Source organism: Podarcis erhardii (assembly GCF_964252035.2).
Source record: "Podarcis erhardii genome assembly, chromosome: 14".
In the NCBI taxonomy this organism is placed as follows: Eukaryota; Metazoa; Chordata; class Lepidosauria; order Squamata; family Lacertidae; genus Podarcis; species Podarcis erhardii.
The window spans coordinates 10514960-10539231 of NC_138503.1; the positions used below are offsets into that span (position 1 = coordinate 10514960).

At 46.1% G+C, this 24272-nt stretch overlaps 1 protein-coding gene across 4 annotated transcripts in view; it reads left to right on the forward strand.

Moving 5' to 3' along the window:
- Window positions 1-24272, forward strand: part of RBPMS2 (RNA binding protein, mRNA processing factor 2) — a 56111-nt gene that overhangs the window by 19340 nt on the left and 12499 nt on the right. For all 4 annotated transcript variants that reach the window (XR_014150867.1, XR_014150868.1, XM_081839345.1 and 1 more), the window contains exons 2-3: window positions 22146-22223; window positions 23294-23332. Coding sequence is in view for 2 of the 4 variants with exons in the window: in XM_081839345.1 (XP_081695471.1) it covers window positions 22146-22223; window positions 23294-23332 (117 nt within the window). In the remaining 2 variants the exon portion in view is untranslated. The remainder of the gene's footprint in view (window positions 1-22145; window positions 22224-23293; window positions 23333-24272) is intronic.

Here is a 24272-nt window from a genome sequence, read left to right on the forward strand (position 1 = left end):
TGTGTGGCAGTCAGCTCAGCGGGATCCCATCCTCGTCGCCAGTGAAATATACTCAGAGTCGCAAAGTGATTTCATGCTCTTTATTCAGCTCATAGTGGTGAGGAGGAATGAATGGATGTCCCCTCAAAGTATCTGCTTTATATACATTATTTACACAATGGGCTGCACATGATTGGCTAATTCCAGGATTCTACTGTAGGCCAATCAGGTTGTGGATTCACTTCTATCTGGAGCATGATTGGGTGGTTCCTGCTAACCAATCATACTGCTGCATTGTTCTAGGACCAATCAGACTGCTGCATTCTGAATCCTATTGTTCTAGGACCAATCAGACTGCTGCCTTTTGGAGCCTATTGTTCTAGGACCAATCAGACTGCTGCAGTTTGGATCCTATTCAACTCAGTACATAACACATTATTTGGCCGGGGGGTGGGGGTGGAGTCCCAGGTCTTCCATACAGCTTTGAATCCAAGGAGAGTCACAATCACATACATTGTAGTTTAAGGGTTGCTGGGAATTGTACCTCTGGGTGAGTAAACTACAGTGCCCAGAATTCTCTGAGAAAAAGAATGTGCTTTGAAGTTATAGTGTACACACAGCCTGAAAGCTATTGAGGTTTGGATTTGAATGCAGGTTGTTTTAGCATCTTCTGTTCATTCTTGGAAGAGCCAGCCTTCATGTTCAAAACTTCCCCTTGTCAGGTCAGTGATTTCCCCCCATCCATATTCTGGTTTTAATTGCAATAGCGAGACCTGCTGTGATTTGGGAAAACAAGGATGGTGGTCCAGCTTGCCCACCACATCTGCAGCCCTCAGTTTTGCTGCTGCTGTTTTGCTATTGCCTAAGGCCACAGAGCCTAGGACTTGCCGATCAGAAGGTCTGCAGTTCGAATCCCCGCGACGGGGTGAGCTCCCGTTGCTCGGTTCCTGCTCCTGCCAACCTAGCAGTTCGAAAGCACGTCAAAGTGCAAGTAGATAAATAGGTACCGCTCCGGAGGGAAGGTAAATGGCGTTTCTGTGTGCTGCTCTGGTTCGCCAGAAGTGACTTAGTCCTGCTGGCCACATGACCCAGAAGCTGTACGCCAGCTCCCTTGGCCAATAAAGTGAGATGAGCGCCGCAACCCCAGAGTCGGTCACGACTGGACATAATGGTCAGTGGTCCCTTTACCTTTACCTTTAAGGCCACATTAATATCGTACATTTCAAGCACTACGATACAGCAGGGGCAGAATTTGGTTCTGAGCTTGGACAAAATTTGGCAAAAAATATTTACTACTTTCACAACAATTGGTTTTTGTTTATTTTTATTTTGTGCCCCTCTCGGCTCAGTGCCCTGTACAAGGGAACCGCCTGCACCACCCAAAACCTGGCGCTGGGTACAGCTTTAAACAGTCATGGCTTCTCCTAAAGACTTCTGGGAGCTGTGATTTGTTAAGGGTACTGAAAGTTGTACAGAGACCCCTATTTCCCTCCACAGAGCTGGAGTTACTTGTGTGGCCTTGACTGGTTAAAGTGGTACCATAGTGATTTAAGTGTATCGTGTGAATGTGGCCTTGGTAACAGCAACAGGTGGGCAAGGCTTGAGGGTAAAACATTAGCCAAATTAACTGTTTCTTCCTCAGCTTGGTGAAGTAAACAAAGCAGAGCCAGCCTTGGTCCTACTTATTAGTTTCAACTTTGAAAAGTCACAGCTTACAGGAAGGAATCACCATTAGTCTGGTGACATGTATGACTGACTCGGAAGCTAATGCATCTTGGGTCACATCCACAGCATACATTTAAAGCATTCTTATGCCACTGGGGACACGGGTGGCACTGTGGGTTAAACCACAGAGCCTAGGACTTGCCGATCAGAAGGTCGGTGGTTTGAATCCCCCTGATGGGGTGAGCTCCCATTGCTCAGTCCCTGCTCCTGCCAACCTAGCAGTTCGAAAGCACATCAAAGTGCAAGTAGATAAATAGGTACTGCTCCAGCAGGAAGGTAAACAGTGTTTCCTTGCACTGCTCTGGTTCGCCACATGCTGGCCACATGACCCGGAAGCTGTATGCCAGCTCCCTCGGCCAATAAAGCGAGATGAGCGCCGCAACCCCAGAGTCGGCCACGACTGGACCTGATGGTCAGGGGTCCCTTTACCTTTACCTATGCCACTTTAACACATGGCTCCCTCCCTCCACGTCCTGGGAACTGTAGTTTATGGGTGCTGGGAATCATAGTTCTGTGAAGGGCCTTCTAAGAGCTCTCAGCACCCTTAACAAACTACAGTTCCCAGGGATGCTTTGGGGAAAAACCATGACTTGCCCTGACGTGGAATGCTTTAAATCGTTTTTATATTAATAATTGGTACACTCACACAATGGTGTTAACTGGTTTTTATACATAAATGGACTCCTATGGGGAGAAGGGCAGTTTCAAAACTTAATAATAGTTGTAAATTGCTTCAAGACTCTCCCTAGATGTTGGGCTACAATTCCCATTACCCCTGCCCATTGGCCATGCTGGAGGGGGCTGATGGGAGTTGCAGTCCAACACCTTTGGAGGACCTAAGGTTGGGAAAGGCTGCAATAGGGCACAGCAGTTCTAAACAAGGCAGCCCTGACTCGAAATGCAAAGCTCTTGGCTTTGGATATGTGATTCTGCTTGGCTAAGAGTGGGGCTCAAATCATCTGTAAAAAATCGCCACGCTCCGATGTAATCCAGAGCAGTGAGTGGTCTAACAGCAGCTGGAGGCTGAGGTTTAATTTACCCAAAGCCGCCATACCAGCTGATCTGAGTCCCATCCAAAGGTTCTACATAGTATCAGATGTGTTTGCCATTAACCTCTTGCCCCGTTCTAGAATGCAGCTTGGATAGAGGCGCAATATGCAAGCGAGCTTCCATTTGCTCTTATTTTCCTTCCCTCTCCACTTGTCTGCAAATGATGACCATGTATGGTGAAGGCATGAGCCAGAAAGGGCATGTAACTCCCTTCCAAGGCCTCTGCTTAAAACCGATAAAGCCATCTGAACAGAAGTTCCTTCTGTTGCTCTGATGTTCAGTGTACAAGCACAGCACCCTGGGAGACCCAACCAATGGGGGCATCTTCTTAAAGCAGTCCCTGTGGGGCAGGTGACACTAACCTGATGGCAGTGCTTGTGCTGACCTCTGGACTCTTTCAGCGGGGGAAAAATCTTAGGAGGACACCCCTCACTTGATCAGTTTAAGGATACACTGATGGAGGCAGGAAAATGGTGCTGCCCCTGGAATTTGCTTCCCTGAAGTGACCACTAGGAAGACCAGAAGCTGCCTTACGACGACTGACCATTGTTCCATGTAGCTCAATACTGTCCACCCTGCCTGAGACTGGCTCTCCAGTTTCAGACCAAGTTTCAGACCAAATCCCAGTTTCAGACCAAGATGCCTGGGATTGGACCTGGAACTTGCAACATGCAAGGCATGTATCTTAACCCCTTCTTGTATTGTAGACACTTGGGTGCTCTTATCCCTTTATGTCTAAGAATTGTTTACTGTCATGTGCAGGCAGTCCTCAAAAAGCAAGAGACCTCAGTGCTCCAGGGATAATCTCAATTTGGCTCCAGATTAATCCCTGTAATCATGTAAACACATCTGATCAAAGCAGTTTGCTGTGTTGGGGTGATCATATAAACAAGCTGCAGCATGTAGCTATGAATTTTAAAAGTGTCTCCTGACCTAAAACCTTTTCATGCTCAAAGCGCAATAGTGCTAATGACCAGCAATCATGCTTCCCTTTTCTTTAAAAATCTAGGCTGAATTCTGTTCTTGTAGGGTCATCTAAATGGCAGCTTCAACATATAAAGGTTTATTTTCCCCAACCTGCAGACCACCAGATGATGGGACACCCAACTCCAATCATCTCTGTCACTTCCAGACAACCTGTTTCATTCAGCGTTCATCTTGATTTGTTGCACAAAATTGGTGGGAAGATTAGATGATGATGAGTCAAGCAAATTCCCTCACTTTCCAGTGCATTCCCCTATCATTTTCCTTATTATGAAAAGTTTGGCTTGGGGAGGGCGGGGGGTGGGTGGGTAATGGTTTGTTGCACAATAATTTCAAATCTGCTTCAATTGCACAACCTAAATTTCCCAGGGGGGGATTGTCACTATTTTGGAGTGGGATTCATTCTTGAGGTATCCAAAGTCATCGGGGTGTACCAGGTTGAGTTTGGCTGCTTCCTGGCAAGAGCTTGGCTCTAGACTTCTGCTGGAGAACCTTTCCTGGAACTTGCCTTGATCAGCTTATTTTAGGGCAGAATACTGTATAAATGCCAGATGGTCTCTGCTGGTTAAAGCTTGCAAGAGTCCTAGGTTTCTGGTAAAGCTCACAAACAGGAAGGGGTTAGTTGAGATGCCTCAAGTGGGTAATGGCAATGTATCTTTTCATAGTGTTTGTCATTTGTCATTTGTCCCACGCCCCCCCCCCCCAGTGGGTCTGCCCACCAAATGAAGACTTCTCAATTTAGAGAAGCTTTTGACTTATCAGTACAGCTGGCAGACCAACCTATATTCATTATCGCCTGGGTTTTTTTTTTATGTGGTGACCTTTTTCAGATTGGTTTTTTCCCCCTGTATTCATCTTTTATTTTCCTATGGATGTGTACCATACCTTTAAAGCACATCCTTTACCTCCCAGAATTCTGGACATGGTAGTTTATTAAAGGTTGCTGGGCATTTTAATTAGGTGACGGGTAAACCACAGAACCCAGAATTATTTCAAGGAAAGAATGTGTGTTTTGAATGTGCTTTAAATGCATAGCATGTGCACAGCCTAAATTGTTTTGCTGCCTTGAGTATCATTGGTGGGAAAACAAGCTATATATTGTAAGACATCTTCCCCAGTTTTTACAAGATAGGGTTGCCATATTTCAAAAAGTGAAAATCCAGACACAACTGTTGTTGAGCTTTCTGGAGCAACATTTAGACTTCCGACATGGGTTGCCATACACCTGGATTTTCTCACCTGGAAAAAGGCCATATTCTGCTTCCAAAGGCCATATTCCAGCTGTGCCCAGTTAATTCCAGACGTAAGGCAACTCTAGGTTATAGCACATCAGCACTAGAGGCAGAGGAATTCTTGATGACATGCTTCTTGATCCAGAAAGAGTTAATAGACAACTATCTTGGATAGGAAGCTAGGCTAGAACATTTCCTTTGACAGGCTTGGAGGCAAGTTGTCATGTGAGCTTGCATCTGTATCCTGAAGATGTGAAGCCTGAGCCAGGTAACGTTTACTGCCTTAGGAACACAAGAAGGGCTGTTGAGTACAGTGCGCTACTTCAACATACAAAATCTGATATTGTTACTTTCGTGTTACTTTCCATCTTGCATAGTACTGTGATTACTGTCTGGGTTGTTCTTTGTTTTCTGTACCATTGAGATGGATGTCTCTTTTTCAGTAGGAGATGACTTTATCTTCAGCTTCAAAACTTGAAACGATCCTCTTTAAAGGGCTGCTCTGTCAAAGTTATTATTTGTTAATCATTGTACTTGTCAGTCTTTCTTAAAGCAACTCAAAGCTCTGTTCTAAACATGAGAAAGGGAGAGCAGTGACCTTGAATTTGCCTACCAGTCAGCACTTGGACAGTAGACTTAGTTTCATCAATTGGCCATGATGACTGGGGTCGATTGGAATTTAACAGTATCTAGAGCAGTGTTTCCCAACCTTGTGCCTCCAGCTGTTTTTGAACTACAACTCCCATCATCCCTGACTAGCAAGACCAGTGGCAAGGGATGATGGGAATTGTAGTCCAAAAACAGCTGGAGGCACAAGGTTGGAAAACACTGATCTAGAGAGCATCAGGTCCACCACCCTTGTAAAATAGGACAGGGAAGCAGCAATTTGCTTGTTTGGTGCTTGCTGTGACTTAGATGAGGTGGGCCATCTACTATGATCGGGATTAAAGCTGCAAGCTTGGCAGAAATCTTGTTAAATCCTGAAAGAAGCTGCAGGTCTTCATATGCGGCATGCAAAATGTTTGCAGAGGTTAGGCTGGGATTTGGTCAAGAATAAAGCAGCATAGGTTGCTGTCAAGGATCAGCAGGATCTCCCTACCACAAAGTCAAGACTTATGCAGCATGGCTGGGGGAACCTGTAGCACCTCAGTTCTCATTGAGCTATAACTCCGAAGGGAAGGGCTGTTTCTCAGTTGTGCTTTAGACCCTGGAGAAGCCACTTCATGTCAGTTTTGACAATACTCAGCTAAATGAGCCCAGTGGTCTCATTCGGTATAAGGCCACTTCCTGTGGTTCCCATCACCCCTGGACAATGGCGGTGCTGGCTGTAGCTGGTGGGGGTTATGGCCCTCCAGATGTGACAAAACTCAAATTCCCCATCCCTTGTGTATAAAGGTTAGAGAACTCAGGAGCAGAGAAGCTCAGAGCTTCTTCTAAAAAGTTAACAGATCTTCTTAAGCAGCATAGATCTCTCAAATGCGCAAAGGATTGTTCTTGCAGTGAACACAAAAGCCCTGCAGAGCATCTGACACACTTAACTAATTTATGTAGCCTGTTCCTGGTTAATCTTTTGAGCATTTTTGGACCAAGTTGTGTTGAGCTCTGACAGACAACAAGATGCAGGGTAATATTAGGGCTAAATGTTGCTAATGTCCAGGTATTTACTATTTATTCTTTTTGGATTAACCAATTTTTGCCTTGAGCAAATCACACCTGTGCTGCTATTACTGCTGCTTTGGGATGGGCAGGTGTTATGCCAATTCAGGAGGATAGTGATGTTATTCTCTTCTTCCTCCATACCCATAAAGCACTCATATTGTCTGGTTGCAAAAATATTGCATAAAATAATACGGTGACAAATGGGGATAGAAAGATCTGTCCATTTTGGTTTGTTCAGTTTCTCATTTTTCCAGTCTTCAATTCAGTCAGTTCGTCACAGTTTGCACAAGTTTGCAGAATTCTTCATGAAAATTAATCAGCAGTTGACTGCAACTTTCTCCTAACAAACACATTTTTATGTTGTTGTTGCTGTTGTTTACACATTTTGGCAAGCAGATTCCCCTAATGTATTTTTGCATGTTATTTTAATCAATGTGCTCGTTTTTATGCACACTTCATCCTAACACGTGTTTGTTTTTTTTAATCTAAAAATCATTTGGTGAACGTCACAATAAAATTTGGCTAAGTGCGAATTTCAAAGGATAGCAGTGTTTTGGTTCATATATTGTTTTAGAAAGAGTGAGTTGAATGGGTTTTGCTTTAAATGAGACAGGAACCAATTTCCTCCCCCATCTCTAGTGACAAAGCAGCAGATGGTTTGGGGAGGGCTGGAGCAACCAACCTCCCTTCCAACAACTAAAGACTCACCCACACTTCCGCTTGACCCGCTGCTTCCCCCCAGGAAACCCTGCTGTTTGCCGCTGAATCGGAGCAAATACCAATTGGGTTTTTAGTGCTAAAGAGCAGGTTTTCTGGGGGAAAGTGGCAGGGCAAAGGCAAAACCACTTGGACCCATGCTTAGAGAAAACGGGCCAAGAGGACAGCCACTTGGACTAGTGCTTCCTAGGCATGAGACAAGCGAAAGTGTGGATGAGCCCTTCAGTCACAGCCTCCACCCTAATACATATCTATACCCCCACTTTGACTACCTATCTTCTAATACCCTCTGCAGCAATAATCAAGTCTCTTTATTCCGTTCTACAATCCTGCAGGGGAAGTACTTAGCTGAGTGTGTTTGGGTTTTAAGAAAGCAAAGGAACACATTGTCTATATGGTTTTACTGTGAACACTATAGTTGCGCTTCCTGGTGCAAAGTATAAATTCCTGGCACCAGATGCAAGCGGCCTTGGTCATAGGATATCTTGGCCAATGTGCTTCCTGCTCCTCCATGTCAGAGCCAGTGTTGGCCTTAACTTTCCTAGTGGCTTGGAGCGCACACTTCCTGTTGCAGTCATAGTGGTTAAGCATGGGTGCTAGAATAGTCTTTCTTCCTTGCAGCAGGAGGAAGTGTTTGAAAGACAAGCTGCATCAAACCATTTCCACCCGCCCCTTCCAAGGAGCTAAGGGAGCACGCTGCCATCTCCCCCTGCTTTCACTGCTGGATGCCTCATAGCTGGGCATACCTCTTTACGAAACAGCCTCTGCTCCACCAGTGGGGTCCTGCACTCACTCAGGGAGCCCAAAATTGGCATGTTCTTATAGGGTGGCCTTTCTCAAACTTGGCTTCCCAGATGTTGGACTAGAATAATAGAATCATAGAGTTGGAAGAGACCACAAGGGCCATCGAGTCCAACCCCCTGCCAAGCAGGAAACACCATCAGAGCACTCTTGACATATGGTTGTCAAGCCTCTGCTTAAAGACCACCAAAGAAGGAGACTCCACCACACTCCTTGGCAGCAAATTCCACTGTCGAACAGCTCTCACTGTCAGGAAGTTCTTCCTAATGTTTAGGTGGAATCTTCTTTCTTGTAGTTTGGAACCATTGCCCCGTGTCCGCTTCTCTGGAGCAGCAGAAAACAACCTTTCTCCCTCCTCTATGTGACATCCTTTTATATATTTGAACATGGCTATCATATCACCCCTTAACCTCCTCTTCTCCAGGCTAAACATGCCCAGCTCCCTTAGCCGTTCTTCATAAGGCATCGTTTCAAGGCCTTTGACCATTTTGGTTGCCCTCCTCTGGACCCGTTCCAGTTTGTCAGTGTCCTTCTTGAACTGTGGTGCCCAGAACTGGACACAGTACTCCAGGTGAGGTCTGACCAGAGCAGAATACAGTGGCACTATTACTTCCCTTGATCTAGATGCAATACTCCTATTGATGCAGCCCAGAATTGCATTGGCTTTTTTAGCTGCCGCATCACACTGTTGGCTCATGTCAAGTTTGTGGTCAACCAAGACTCCTAGATCCTTTTCACATGTACTGCTCTCAAGCCAGGTGTCACCCATCTTGTATTTGTGCCTCTCATTTTTTTTGCCCAAGTGCAATACTTTACATTTCTCCCTGTTAAAATTCATCTTGTTTGTTTTGGCCGAGTTCTCTAATCTGTCAAGGTCGTTTTGAAGTGTGATCCTGTCCTCTGGGGTGTTAGCCACTCTCATGATCCATATAGCCTGCAGGGATGATGGGAGTGGTAATAGTCCAGCATCTGGGAACCCATGGTTGAGAGAGGATGTTCTAGGGCAAGAGTGTCCAAACGTTTTTCAAAGAGGGCCAGATTTGATGAAGCGAACATGCATGAGGGCCTTCCAAAGTTGTAGAGCTTTTGGGGGGATTCCTCCCCAAAGTTGTAGAGCTTTGTTTAGGTTGAAGTTGTTGAGCTTCTTTATAAACTGCCACAGGGGCCAGATTAAACCGAATGGTGGGCCGGATTGGGCCCCCGGGCCGCACTTTGGACATGCCTGTTCTAGGGTGTGGGAGCGGGGGGCTTACCTCTGCCTTGATCTGCCACTCTCAGCCAGAAAGTGTTAAAATGTGATTCATGGCTGGTTTCACAAAAAGCCTTGACTGTTGCAAGTCATAAAGGCAGAATGTGCAGAGTGCAGCATACTTGGCTCCCTATGCACCAGTAGGAAATATGGGAAGCTGGCCCATAGCAGAGGTGGGGAATAGCAGGTGTCTAATCAGTGTCTGCTTTTTCCCTTCCTGTAAGTACCTTTAGGATTGATGCTCAGTACTGGTAAATAGGACCATCAATACTGCCGCTGAACCAGCGCATTGTTTATAAGGATCACCTGTCCTGGGGTGTTAAGATCTGTATAAGACCTGGTTTATCTTTCAGAAACTTCAGCATAAGATTAGTGGGCATAGTTGATGGTTTCCCAGTGACACTGGCAACCAAACTTGGGAGCTGGAATTTCCCTGCTTCTATCCTGCAGTCGCCCCGAGGAGCCAGTTCTGAACCAGGCTTGACACCTCTCATCTGTCTTGCAGTTCAGTGATATTTCATGGGCTACATTACAATCTCTGCTTTAGAGCTGGGCTTGGAAAAACCATCATCGGTTATCTGCTGCCGCCTATGAACTTGCTCTGCAAAGGAAGATCCTTTGTGTTCGTATAGGACACAACTCTGCTGCACAGCGGGGGATAGAAAACATAGGAAGCTGCTTTATTCAGAGTTGGATCATTGTACCAGCTTGGTAATGTGTCCACAGACAGGGTCTCCTGGGATTTAGGTGGTTCTGGGCAAGACTCTGGTCTTGAGAGATGCCAGGGGTTGAACTTGTTACTTCAAGTATAAAGCATGTGTTATAGCTCTTGAAAGAAGAGTATTATAATTCTTGGTCTGCATATGCATACTCTGTAGACCAGGGGTTGGCAAGGTGTACCTCGCCTGGGCTGGTTCACTCCAGCGGAGATCCTTCCGTGGGCTGGATCACGCATGTGCGTGAACACGCGGGGCCTCGATTTTTGACATCTGTGCAGATGTGATTTTCGGCATCTGAGCATGTGGAGACGCGATTTCCGGCACCGCGGAAGTGAGTCCCTGCGCCGCACTGCGCCACGCTGGTTTAGCACATCGTGCGGGGACTCGCCAAGCGGGCGGCTCATTTCAAGGGCGGCTTGTGGGCCAGTTAAATGACTCCCGGGAGCCGCTTGTGGCCCATGGGCCTAAGGTTGCCTACCCCTGTTGTAGATAGCAGCAGCAATGGGTCTCTCTTCCACCAAGTGCCAGCAAAAATATCCTCCTGATGTTGTTTTTGTAGGCCTCCCATTGGCATCTGGTTGGCCATTGTGCAAACAGTATTAGATGGACCATTGGCTTAATCCAGCAGGCTCTCGGGTTCATAAAGATGCATCTTAACTGACCACCTAAAACTAGAGAGATGGGGCTAGGTGCACCTCAATAAGGAGAGAGTTCTTTGTCTGAGGAGCCATCACTGAAAAGTCCCTGTCCCAGCCTGCCATATCACATACCCAGCCCCTGGTGGTCCCTCCATAGCACGAGGTATCTGCCCAGACCTTGCACTGACCAGAAGAGAGCAAGGACCTTGGATGCAGCAGGTTTCTCAGCAGCTTTGCTGGGCTTCTACTCATGCCTACTTTAGTCCCACTGGATGCCAAAGATCTCTTGTCGCCATTATGAAGCGTTGAGAAAACACCGGGGATGAAACCCTAAAATCTAAGGAGGCGATGCCTTGGCAGTTGCCATCTGTGCCCTTGAACCAAAGGTGCCCCAACCTCAGTTACTATACTGTCCAGCCTGCCATTTCATTAAAAGACCCAACTTGTTTGATTAACAGCTAAACAGGCATGTTCCGCTCTGATTATGCGGGACTTAAATGCATTTGCTATTCTCTCCAGGACTGGCAGTTTAGGAATATGCTATTAGCAGCTAATCTTCTTGAAGGTTCCAAATGTTCTCCTTCCTACAACTACACCCCCCCCCCGAAAGTGCTCTTTGTGTGTGTTTTGATATTGCTCAGTGCCTTATAAGTCCTGGTGTTTAAAACTGACTGCTGCAGCACAGCATTCCATCTGGCTAGCGTCAAGGGGCTTCAGCTGCATCTTATCCTGCGTCTCTCGGGGTCGACCTGACAAAAGATTGCTCTCCAGAGCCTTGATTCGTTGTGACCAGGAATGGCTTATTGCAGGCTGTGCCCAAGCTCTGCCCCAGATAAGACACGATTGGAGAGTGTGCTGCTTTTGCCCGGTTCCAAGTCTTAAGAAGGTATGACGTCTACACTGTGTTTAACTGATGCTGTCAACTCCCAACAACAGTTCTTCAGCAAAATGTCTGGTATACCATTTAGTCTGAGTGAGCCATGAGATCATAGCTGTCAAGTGTCCCTTATTTGAAGGGACAGTCCCTTATTTCAGTGCCATGTCCCGCTGCTGTCCCTTATTGATGGATGTCCCTTAAATGTCCCTTAAATGATGTCCCTTAAATTTCAAAGGAAGCAGCTCCTCTCCCTCCCTCCCTGCCGACCAGGGAGGAGGGAGGCTCCAACTGTGTTGCTCACCCAATAGGAAGTCTAAGAACGACTGGGGGGGGTGGAGCTTGCATGCCTTGTGTGTGGCTAGTTAATGCAAGCTGAGGGGGTTTTTGAATGCTGGACGCCATTTTGTTGCACGTGCTGCTGCAAACTTTGCAGTGCAAAGCCAGTCCGGGGAGCCATCTTAAGTTGAGGCTGCATAGGCCTTGTGGTGCATGTGATTCAGATTCTAGTCAGTTGAACGTCTGGTTACAAAGTTAGTTGGACAGTGTTCTCGAAGCTACCAGCATGAGTTTGACCAGACTGCAGGAGGACAGGAAGACTGGAGTGCCTGGGACAGGTGAGGCTGCAGGTCCCTTATTTTGGCTGCTGGTCCCTTATTTTCAAGGCTGCTGGTCCCTTATTTTCAAATCTGTAAGTTGACAGCTATGCATGAGATCCCTTAGCAGTACAGGTTGCCATTTTTTGACCCCTAGCACATAGGCGACCAGTAAAAACCTCTGTACTCTACAGCGGGTGGACGGGATGGACGGACCAGGGACCAGTAGCCACCCAGATGTTACTGATGTTCCCAGCTTCCATCAGCCCCATGCAGCATGGCCACTGGTCAGGGATGATGGCAGCTGGAGAGTGGCTGCTTTGTATTGGCAGAATCTCCCAGATTTGGTCTGTGGCTTCTTAGTAGATCATAAGCTTAACATGAGTCAACAGTGTGATGCAGCAGCAAAAAAAAGTTAAGGCCAGGGGTCAGCAAACTTTTTCAGCAGGTGGCTGGTCCCCTGTCCCTCAGACCTTGTGGGGGGCTGGACTATATTTTGAAGAAGGGGGGGGGGGAGAGAACGAATTCCTGTGCTGCACAAATAACCCAGAGATGCATTTTAAATAAAAGCACACATTCTACTCATGTAAAAACACGCTGATTTCCGGACCGTCCGTGGGCCAGATTTAGAAGGCGATTGGGCCTTAGTTTGCCTACCCATGGCTAAGGCTATTCTAGGCTGCATTAACAGAAGTTTAGTGTCCTCTTTAAAGGAAGTAAATGTACAGTGCTATTCTGCCTCTGTCAGACCACACCTGGAGATACTATGTCTAGTTCTGGACACCACAATTTAAGGAGGATATTGATAAGCTGGAATGGGTGCAAAGGAGGGCAACTAAGATGATAAAGTGTCTGGAAACCAAGCCTTAGGAGGAATGGTTGAGGAGTTGGGTGTGTTTAGCTTGGAAACAAGGAGACTTCAAAGGGCTGTCACATAGAAGTTGGAGCAAGCTTGTTCTCACCTGCTCCAGAGGGCAAATCTGTCTAATCTGCCCTTTCCAAAACAACATGAGAACCAAACCACAGCCAGCTTTGGAAATTTTGCACTGATCTGAATTTTGCAATGCAGTTCTTAAACCCAACAGTGTTTATAAAAATGCATATTAGGAGAAAAAAGTTGCATCAAAAGGAATATATTCGTGAAAATAACATATGAGAATATTCATGTGATTTCACATGCATTCTCATGTTATTTTCGCTAATGTATTCCTTTTTACGCGCCCTTTTGTTTTTGTTAGGAGAAATTAGTATTAAAATGCTGGTAGATTTTCATGAGGGCTTTGAAAAAACAAAATTGCAAATTGTTGCAGAAATGTAGAGAGCTGAATTTAAGATTGGAAAAATGAGAAACTGGGAGAATTGAAATCGACAGATCTTTCCATTTCTACTGCCATCCATACCTGGAGATGCTAGGCGTTGAACCTGGAACCTTTTACATGAAAAGCAGATGTTCTACCACTGAGCTGCAGCTGCTCTTGCTTCTACTGCATTGTTACTTCTTCAGATTGTTTCCTAACTGAGGGCAGATGCAATAGATGTGTGAGCAGTTGGGCCGATTTAAGCTACTATAATATATATATATTATTCTGGATCTGGAATCTGCTCTGCAGTACAGGTCACCAGCTCTACAGTGGCCCGTCAAGCCGAGAACACCATGTGTGCCTTTGATGAGACAGAATATATGCCGCCTCCTGCCTCCCAAAATTAGATTCAGTTGTATATAATAGATCACACTTCAATTAGTTTCCAGAGTGTACTCAAAAGAAATTTTAGACTGTGGACTTTTTGCAGGCCCTTCTCTTTAGATGGCAGTGTGTATTGTTACTTCAAAATGTGGCAGGCTAGACCTTCTGGACTCTGGACTTCTGCTCTGATGGCACCACTGCCAAAGTAATTTAAAATCCTCTGCAGCAGAATTAAGGAATTTCCCTTGCTGCTGCAGCTAACTGTGCGCTGCACAGAACACAGTAGTAGGTGTTTGTTCCCAGAGGTCTTGGCCTACTTACAATAACCTCACGGACCCCCCCCCCTTGTTTCTGACCATCACAGCCCCTCCCCACTAGTGACACGGCCGAACCTGGGAGTTGCAGGGAAATGGGCGAAAAACAGCAGAGAAGACCCTTACACTGAAGGCTAGTTTGTAGCTTTTACAAAAGAGACAGTTGTGGCATTGGCTACTGCACCAGCTGGGTTCCAGTTTACAGTGCTGCAAATGCATTAAGAAGGGTCCTTGCAGTGCACAAAGAGCCTCCATGTGTCAAAACTAGATGTTGGGGAATGGAGTGTGTCCTAACCTAGCCTTTTCCCTGAAATGTTACTTTTTTGTATGCAAGGAATATTTTTATTTGTAGGACACCATCACCTGAAGAGGTCACCAGCCAAACATAGTCTTGCCACCTTGCTGAGAACTAATCCAAGGTTTTGTCTTGGAAAACCTTTTGCTCTACAAGCTTTCTGCAGTACCTTGGCAGATATTGAAGGATATCTCTTTATGCTTAAAAGTTTGCCGCTTGAATTGCACTCTGTCTGCTTGGCAATACAGGTTGGGTAACTTTAGAGTCTGACACGGGTGGTCTTGAAGGCCCCCATCTAAAGAAGGGAAATGTTTATTACTTTACCCATCCCTGTGTCGTTTTGATGGGGGGGCTGTTGAGTCCTTGGCCAAATCCGCACTGTACATTTGAAGCTCTGTGATACTACTTTGGCCATCATACCTTCCTCCAAAGAATCCAGGGACCTCTAGTTTGTTATGGTTGCAGGGAGATTCAGGCTAACTTGGCTAGCTCTAGTGTGTGTGTGTGTGTGTGTGTGTGTGTGTGTGTGTGTGGTGTGAGCAGTATACTGCACATTAATGGCAAACTCCTTCTCCAAGTGTGAATTCTTATGTAAGTGGCATTGTCCATGCACAAGTAGGAATTGTTAGGGGGCTTATGGAGACTCCAAGGCTTTCGGAAGTACAAAAGAACATTGGGAGTAAAATTAAACGGTGGGGAGGTAGTAAAGGCTGAGCATGCTCTGTAGACCCAGAACGCTGACTGGGCTGTTGGGAGAGAATGGAAATAGAATGGCAGAATAGAATGGAGTAACCTGGGAAAGGGCATGGCTTAAACCCTGAAGAGGAGCCCTTGATGTGTGCTAAATCCCCATCATGCTTTGTATATTTTCATCCTACCCGAATGTTGTTTTATTTGTGCCTCACCTAGAAATGTGAGCATTACAGGTGGGTATATAGATAATTTTGAAGAAAGTGGTAAGCATATCAGTAAAGCATTTGCTGAGGAAGCTGCAGGGTGATTCCTGGAATGCTGACTCAAGTTCTGAAGCTAACAGGTGCCAAAGTGCCTTGTTACAAAGCGTAGCAAATTTGCAGGCGCAACCAGCCTACAATATTGGCAGACGTGGTAACTGGTCTTTGGAGGCTCCAAATGGTGCAGAGTGACCGTCGTGCCAGTTTGCCCTAAGCATCATGTGTGTGGCGGAAACTCTGGAAGGCTCCCTATTTGAGAATGTGGATCGCAGGCTGAGAAAGGGCCCCCATCCCTGCCCTAAACGGTTATGGTCCAGAACCATCTTGACAGGGGTGGACTTTGGTAATATGGTGCCTTGAGCGAGGGCAAAATTTGCCCCCCCCCCCATTCCCCCCTTATTTTCACAATAATTCCTTTGGCTACTTTGAGTAGCTACCCAAATGAGGAAGGGTAAAGGTAAAGGACTCCTGGACAGTGAAGTCCAGTCGCAGACGACTATGGGGTTGTGGCACTCATCTCGCTTTCAGGCCGAGGGAGCCAGCGTTTGTCCATAGACAGCTTTCTGGGTCATGTGACCAGCAGGACTAAACCACTACTGCCGTAACAGAACACAGTGATGAGTGCCAGAGTGCACGGAAATGCACGCTACCTATATAAAGTTATTATTTTATTTTTATTATTTATTACAACCCCTTGGCTCGCTTCCTATGGGGGGAACTGTCTGCACTACCCTAAATCCAGCACTAATATTGACCTACCAGTACCTTAAAATCTACTTCTGAGGTTCTTTTGAGATGCCAGCCTGTAATAAAAGTTAGGACGACAAATAGAGAGAACAGGGTTACTTCAACAGTGTGCTGCAACCATGTAATCTGGTTCCAAGCGAGGTTGAAGAGGCCCCAACTCTCACTAATTTTAAACAGACCTTGGAGTCTTATTAAGATATACCGTATTTTTTGTCCCATAGGACGCTCCGTCCCATAGGACGCACCTAGTTTTTTTGTGGGGAAATAAAGGAAAAATTTTTTCCCTTTATTTCCCCCCCAAAAGCAGGTCAGGGAAACCGAACCAGGTCGAGGAACAGCGGGATGGTGGCGCTGCGCCTCCCTGCTGTCCCCCAAGCTTGTGGGGCTGGCCGATGTCTGCCCGGCGCGAGGGGTGCTCTGCTTCAGGGCGCCCCGCCCGCCGGGCGGCAGGCTGCTATCCGCAGCGTGGGGAGCCCTGCGGGGAACTCCTGCAGGGCTCCCCACGCTGCAGATGTATGCCCGGCGCGAGGGGCGCTCTGCTTCAGGGTGCCCTGCGCGCCGGGCGGCAGGCTGCTATCCGCAGCGTGGGGAGCCCTGCGGGGCACTCCTGCAGGGCTTCCCACGCTGCGGATGTCTGTCCAGCGCGCGGGGCGCTCTGCTTCAGGCTGCCCTGCGGGGACCTCCTGCAGGGCTGCCTAGGCTGCGGATGTGTTCCTGAAGCGCAGGGCGCCCTGAAAGCAGAGTGCCCAACGCTCCAGGAAGCAGGCTGCTACCCGCAGCCTAGACATCCCTGCGGGACCTCCCGCAGGGCTGTCTAGGCTGCGGATGTGTTCCCGAAGCGCCGGGTGCTCTGCTTTCAGTGCGCCCGGCGCTCCGGAAAGCAGGCCACTATCCGCAGCCTAGACAGCCCTGCGGGAACTCCCGCAGGGCTGCCTAGGCTGCGGATGTCTTCCTGAAGCCTGGAGAGGGAGAGGGGTCGGTGCGCACCGACCCCTCTCGCTCTCCAAGCTTCAGCGAAAGCCTGCATTCACTCCATAGGATGCACCCAGATTTCCCCTTCATTTTTGGAGGGGAAAAAGTGAGTCCTATAGGGCGAAAAATACGGTATACATTGGGTTGTAGCCAGCTGTTTTACTTGGAGTAGACCCACTGAAATCTATGAAGACTAACTTCCTTACGGCTGTTTGTTTCAGTGGGTTTACTCTGAGAAGCAATAGCCCTGGATGTTGTGTTTAATCTCGTTTTCCATTGAATGACATGCTGGTCTGTGCCCCCTTATATGGAAATAATATTTTAAATATTCTGTTGGGATTTTGTGAGTTTGTATGGCATACTGTTTTAAACTTTGAAACCACCTGTCATCTGGAAATGCCAGGGTGGTTTACAAAACATTAAACAAAGTAAACTAATAAAACATAATGAAAAAGGCACAACACGAAAAAAATTATAGAATTCATTTGGCAAGATGTGCAGCAGTAATTCAGAATAATCATAAAACTTTGGGCAATATGATCAATGCCACCAGTGGCCTGGATAGAATGGATGTGCATTAAAGATAATTAAATGAAAAATAAAAGGTGGGGAGTCATAAAATTATAGTCAATTTATGCTGAGCTTCAACTGGTGTAGACAGGACAAAGCAGGATGTACACAGAAAAAACCCACAATGCACCCAAGTAGTATAGCAAGTCAACTGGAATTCTACTTGGGCTCTTGCATCCTTCCTCCTCACTATAGGATGAAAGTCACTTCTGAACTAGGCTGTCTTATGTTAGTTTTAAAGGAGCATCTCCCTGATCTGCCACCTCAGTCTTTCCTTAGAAAGTGTGAGGGTTTGGGTTGCACTGTCAGGCAGATGTATTCAAATATGATACGGTCTAGATTGGTCACTGCTCTTGTTCCAACAAGTTTGGGCACTGTGGGAATAGAGCATTGGTAGGCAACCTAAGGCCCGGGGGCTGAATCTGGCCCATTCGCCTTCTAAATCCAGCCTGCAAACGGTCCAGGAATCAGTGTGATTTTACATGAGTAGAATGTGTCCTTATATCTGAAATGCATCTCTGGGTTATTTGTGGGGCCTGCCTGGTGTTTTTACATGAGTAGAATGTGTCCTTTTATTTAAAATGCATCTCTGGGTTATTTTTGGGACATAGGAATTCATTCATTTTTTTCACCCAAAATATAGTCTGGCCCCCCACAAGGTCTGAGGGACAGTGGACCGGCCCCCTGCTAAAAAAGTTTGCTGACCCCTGGAATAGAGCATACCAGGCTAAGATTTAGTGGGCAAGACATATTTCGCTGGTTACCTCTAAAGGGGCCTGGTGCAGCAGTTTCAGGCAAAGAGTGCTCATTTCTTCAACACTGCCATCTCCCAGAGAGCAAAGCAAGATTTGTACATGTTGAGCCTAGTTTGTGCTAGGTAACTTTAGAGGCCAGGTGCTTTTATTTCAGCATGTTCCTTCTGAGCAATCATGGGGTCAGAAGTAACATGGACAGTGTGTGTCATTCTGGATGCCTGAGTTGCCACAGAAAACGCAAACTGCTTGGTCATCTAAGGCCAGCTTTGTTCCAGATCTGGGAATATTGCTGCAGTAGGAGCTGGTGGTCCCCCCTGAAGAAGGAACAAGTTGTTTCGACAAGATATTGGTGTAATTTGAAGCAAATTTCACTGCTATATCGGGACAGAAATTAAAATAACTAAGTTATCAAACTGTGGCTCTAGTTTTATTTAAAGTGGGCTTTTGTTTATGAAGCACTTCCCATAAGGCCACCCCAAATCAATTTACAATATACTGAAAACATAGAGGACACTCATATATAAAAACTGTTAAAACAAATGAACATATAAAAACAGTTTTATAAGGCAATTATATTTATAAAACCAGTTTAAAACAACAGCAGTAAATACATAAAATCAGTTCAAATTCAGAGAAATATCAGCTGGGATAAAGATTGCCATTTAGAAGATTTGTTGAAAGAGGAAAACCAAAAGGCAATAGAAAAGATTCCTGCCTGATAGATGTCTGATATGGAATGCATTTAAGGGCCAAATAAATAAATAAATAAATAAGAAAGATACTGGAGAAATAGAGACTTTACCAAAGACACAGGGGTGGCATGCACTTTGCAAGGGACATCAGAGCAGTGTTGCCCCAGACAAGCACTACTGTGAATTAAAACTTTCTCGCTTTGCTCTTTTGAATATTCTAAAAGTTGAGCTTTCCAGGCGTAGAAGAGTAAGAATTACAAAACCTACCTAGTTGCTGCTCTGGAGGTACCACATGATTGGAAGGGAGGGAGGAAGGTCAAGAGCAGCGATTCAGCAGGCAGCCAGTTTTGAGAATTGCACTTCAGTTATTAAATTTATAGCTTGCCCTTTCTCTGAAAAATTCACAAGGATTGTAAATTACAATACTAGCAGTTTGCTGGTGAACAGCATGGGGAGGAATTGTGCATCTAGCCCACTAGTGCCTGCTCTGGCTGGCAGCAGCTGTCCAGGAAGAACTTTCCCTTTAAATCTGTGTCTTGATCTCTTTAACTAGAAAAGCTTGAAATTGAAATATTGGACATTATGCAATGTCCAAGTATTTGCTCTGCCACTGAACTTTAGCTCTTCCCCATGCTCTTAGAAAAAGAAAAAGAAAGATAACGCCATCTTAATACCCTTGAATGACTGGGTACTTCACACAGACCATGCTCAAAGCATGGAAAACAGAAATAGGCAAACTATTCCCAACCCCAACCCCATTAATTCCCCTGGCGTACCACCCATTATTCCATCATGCAGCACAAAACCTCCAGATAAAAACCTGGCAAACCAAAGGCTTATATCGTCTAATAGACTTCTATAAAAATAACAAACCTTTGTCAACACAAGAAATACAAGACAAACTAGAAGACACCTAAATGTCCTGGTTAACACATCACCAATTACATGCCCTCTTAAACAATCCAGTAGTAAAATCAGCAGCAACTTAGGCCCCTGACAACCTTCGAAAACCTCCTCCTAACAACAAAGGGACACGGTAAAGGGATGGTATCCACAGTATACAAAATACTACTACAAAATCCCACAAACTTCCTAGACACAGTCAAAAAACAATGGGAGGATGACATAGGCTATGGGATTAACACCACTCAATGGACCAGAATGTGGTCTAAACCCACCTTTATATCCATTTCAACAACAACAACAAAAAACTCACTCTGAAAATCACCTACAGGTGGTACCTAACACCAAGAAAACTAGTGCTGATATGCCCAGGAACCTCACCAAAATGCTGGAGAGGGTGCACCTCCACAGGCACATACTTCCACATGTGGTGGGAGTGTCCCAAAATCCAACTATTCTGGACAACAGCCATACGAGAAATATGTAAAATAACCATGCAAGTATTGGAAATCGCCCCAGAATTGGCCCTACTAAACATCTTCCAAGACAGCAATGCCCACTTACACGACAAAGAATTTATAACCCACCTACTCTCAGCAGCCAGAAACATCATAACCAGACACTGGAGAGACCTGATAGGAGTAAGCATGGACCAAGGGTACCATATAGTATGGGAAACAGCCTTACTAGAAATATTAACCAATAAACTGAAGCTGACATGGGGACAAATAGAAGAAGATGCCTTCACCCCGGTATGGCTCCCCTTTATCACATACACAGCCCAACAAGACAATGACAAAAATCCACCAACAGCATACAAATCAATATGGCTAACCTGATCCAAAACACCCACTCACACATGAAAACAAAGACCAGCACAGCCAATCACAAACAACCACCCACACCCTAGGCCAACCCCAACCTCTCTCACCACCAAAGGAACACAAGTGAACAGCAGAGAACCTGCACAAGCGACGCTGACACAACCCCACATATATTAATAGAAACATCACCACCTGACCCCACCCCCACTCATCTCCCCCCCCCCACCTCTTTCCCCCTATTCTTCCTAATGTCTCAACAAATGAAACCGATTTGTAAAAAAAAAAAAAGTTACATGGGAGAAAAAATACGAGAGACATTGCACATACCTTTGTAAATCAAGAAAATATTTAATAAAAATACATTTAAAAACAAAATACTGGGTACTTAGTAAGGGAAAGACTCCACATACTAGTATTTTTTATTTTTTTTTAAAAAAAAGTTCATTGCTAAGTACAAAAGTGAAAAATGACATCTAGGGCTTGCAGTTACATTTCTAGTTGACTTTGGTTAAACCACATTTCGAAAAAGCCAACTGGCAAACTGCCACAGAAAATATTTTACATCTCTCCATCCTCTGCTAGATTCAGGGATCTATTGCTATATATACATATGCAGGTATTTAGTCTATACAAACAAACAAACAAACAAACAAACAAACAAACCTCTAATCAAATAATCCTACCTACTCTCCAGCTAGAAATGGGACAGAAATTCAATAACATTTAAGGCAAATTTATCAAATTATGATTTTGTGAAACAATATGAGAACCGAAACACTGCCATCCTTCCAAATTTGCACTTTTCTGAATTTTGTTTGAAAATAGTGTACTTTGTGATTTGAAAATATGGCATTCTTGAGTGAAAATTGTGTAGAAAAGTGTGTGTTGGAAGAAATTGACCTGAAAATGCTGAAGAGTTTTCATGAGAGCTAAAAAAACAAAACAAAAAACAAATTGCTGCAGTAGTGTGGAGAACTGAATTTAAGATTTTAAAAAATGAGAGAACCAAAACTGACAGATCCTTCCAATTGGACAGTCTCGCAGTCAACAGTAGCTATTAACTCTCTTGAATATTCTTCGCAGAATGATTGCACTCCTGGATTTGTCAGTCATATGACTTGGCGCTTGAACCTTGGACTGTGATTAATAAGATACCCAGTGATGCGGTACAGTGATCTCTAAACCTGCTTGGCATTGTTCCACCTCTTCTAGGTGCGGACACTTTTTGTCAGTGGCCTTCCTGTGGACATCAAGCCCAGAGAGCTTTACCTGCTTTTCCGGCCATTCAAGGTAAGTAGCAGCACACACACCCCAACAAGCAATTGTGTCCTTAGTCTATTGATATGGCAGCCTTGTGCCCTGTTGCCTATAGAGAAGAATCATAAAGTTGGTTCAAGGTCACCAGGGAGCAGGGCTGAGCATGTATTCAACCCCAGATTCACCACCACCCCTCCAACTCCCAACCCACAAAAGTCATAGAATTGGAAGGAGCCTCAGAGGTCAGCCAGTCCAACTCTGATGCAGGAAATACTTCTTGAGCATCCCTGACCACCTTCCCGGATGGATGGGCCAATGGTCTGATCCAGTGTAGGAACCTCCCTTTGTTAAGTGTGTAGCTGCCATTAGTAACTAATGGGATTGATATTTAGGGATGGCAACATGTCGGGATGCAGGTAGAATGTCCTCTGTCCAGCATTTGTCAGTTAGCTGGCTTTTAGTGGCAGGGTTAGGAAAGGGTTCTGCTTGAACCCTCGAAGGAACTGTTGCTAGTCAGTGTAAAGGTAAAGGGGACCTTGACCATTAGGTCCAGTCGTGGCCGACTCTGGGGTTGCGGCGCTCATCTCGCTTTATTGGCCGAGGGAGCTGGCGTACAGCTTCTGGGTCATGTGGCCAGCATGACTAAACTGCTTCTGGCGAACCAGAGCAGCGCACAGAAACACCGTTTACCTTCCCACCGGAGCAGTATCTATTTATCTACTTGCACTTGGACGTGTTTTCGAACTGCTAGGTTGGCAGTTCATGGGGATTCGAACCGCCGACCTTCTGATCGGCAAGTCCTAGGCTCTGTGGTTTAACCCACAGCACCACCCGCGTCCCTAGTCAGACATATAGCAATGACTTGACTCCATATAAAGCAGTTTCATAGGGTGGAAGGGCATATATAGTCCATTTGTGGTGGGGATGGTGGTGACAGGGCGAAAGTGTTTCTAACATAGTAACTACGTCTTAATGTTAACTCGCTTTTCAGGGCTGCAGAAGTATTTCTGGCACTTTGTTTAAGGGTGCTGGCCTGGCCTCGCATCCTTTTCTTTCCCTTTTAAGGAATCCAATAACTAACTTGCTGGCTTCTCTCTCCTCAGGGTTATGAAGGATCGCTGATCAAGCTAACATCAAAACAGGTAATGCCTCCCTCAGTCCTCATTCTGGCAGCTTCCCAGTTCTGCCCTTAACCACTTAAACTGTGGATCAGATTCCCTAATTAGGAAGGGGGGGTGCAACCCTAGGATTACAGTAAAGGGATGAGCAATAGCACACACTCAAATATAGCTGGGGCTGCTTTTATCTAAAGCCCCTGTCTGAAGGCTGTTCAGCTCTGTGCTGCATGGACTGGCTGACACTTTCTGATGGTCTGCATATTGCATGTTTTGTGTGTGCTCCTGTACATAGTTTCCCTTTCCCTACAAAAGTGCAGTGTCTTTCCCTAGACATTGCTTTATTGTACAGATATGGAAACTATGGCTGGAGTCTGGGTATTGCTGGACTCCAGGCTCCCATCAGCCCCAGGGATGATGGAGTCCAGCCCAATGATCTGGAGTGTGCCACAGGCTCCCCATCTCTGCTGTTCTAGCTAACAAAAACACCCACATCTGCCAACACGGCAAAGCAGCAAACCTTATCTTAAGGCATCCTTTGTGCTGCTGAATACCCTGTCGGATGCACCCAAAGCTGCAACAGAAGCTAGTCTGCCTCCAGTGGAATGAACAAGCTGGGCTCTGGCCTCAGCAACAGCAGGTTCTTCACATCTCCCATCCCTTGAAATGGAAGCTTGGTAGCAGTGGCGTAGCGTGGGGGGTGCAGGGGGGCCGGCCGCAACATCTGGGGGGTCGCGCTCGCCGCCTCCGGAGTCACCGAAGAGCCTCGGGCGCAGGCTGTAGCAGAGCCCCATGTCTCGCGGAACCGACGAGCTGTGCGCGCGTCCGGGCTGAAGGCGTCCGGCAGGCAGCGGCTCTCAGCGCTCGCTGCGGTCCCCGCGCGTCAGAGCCGCGGAGGGCGCGCCAGGCAGCCCCTCCTCACAGCCCCGCCACCGCCGCTGCAGCTGCTGGGCCATGTTGCATTTTC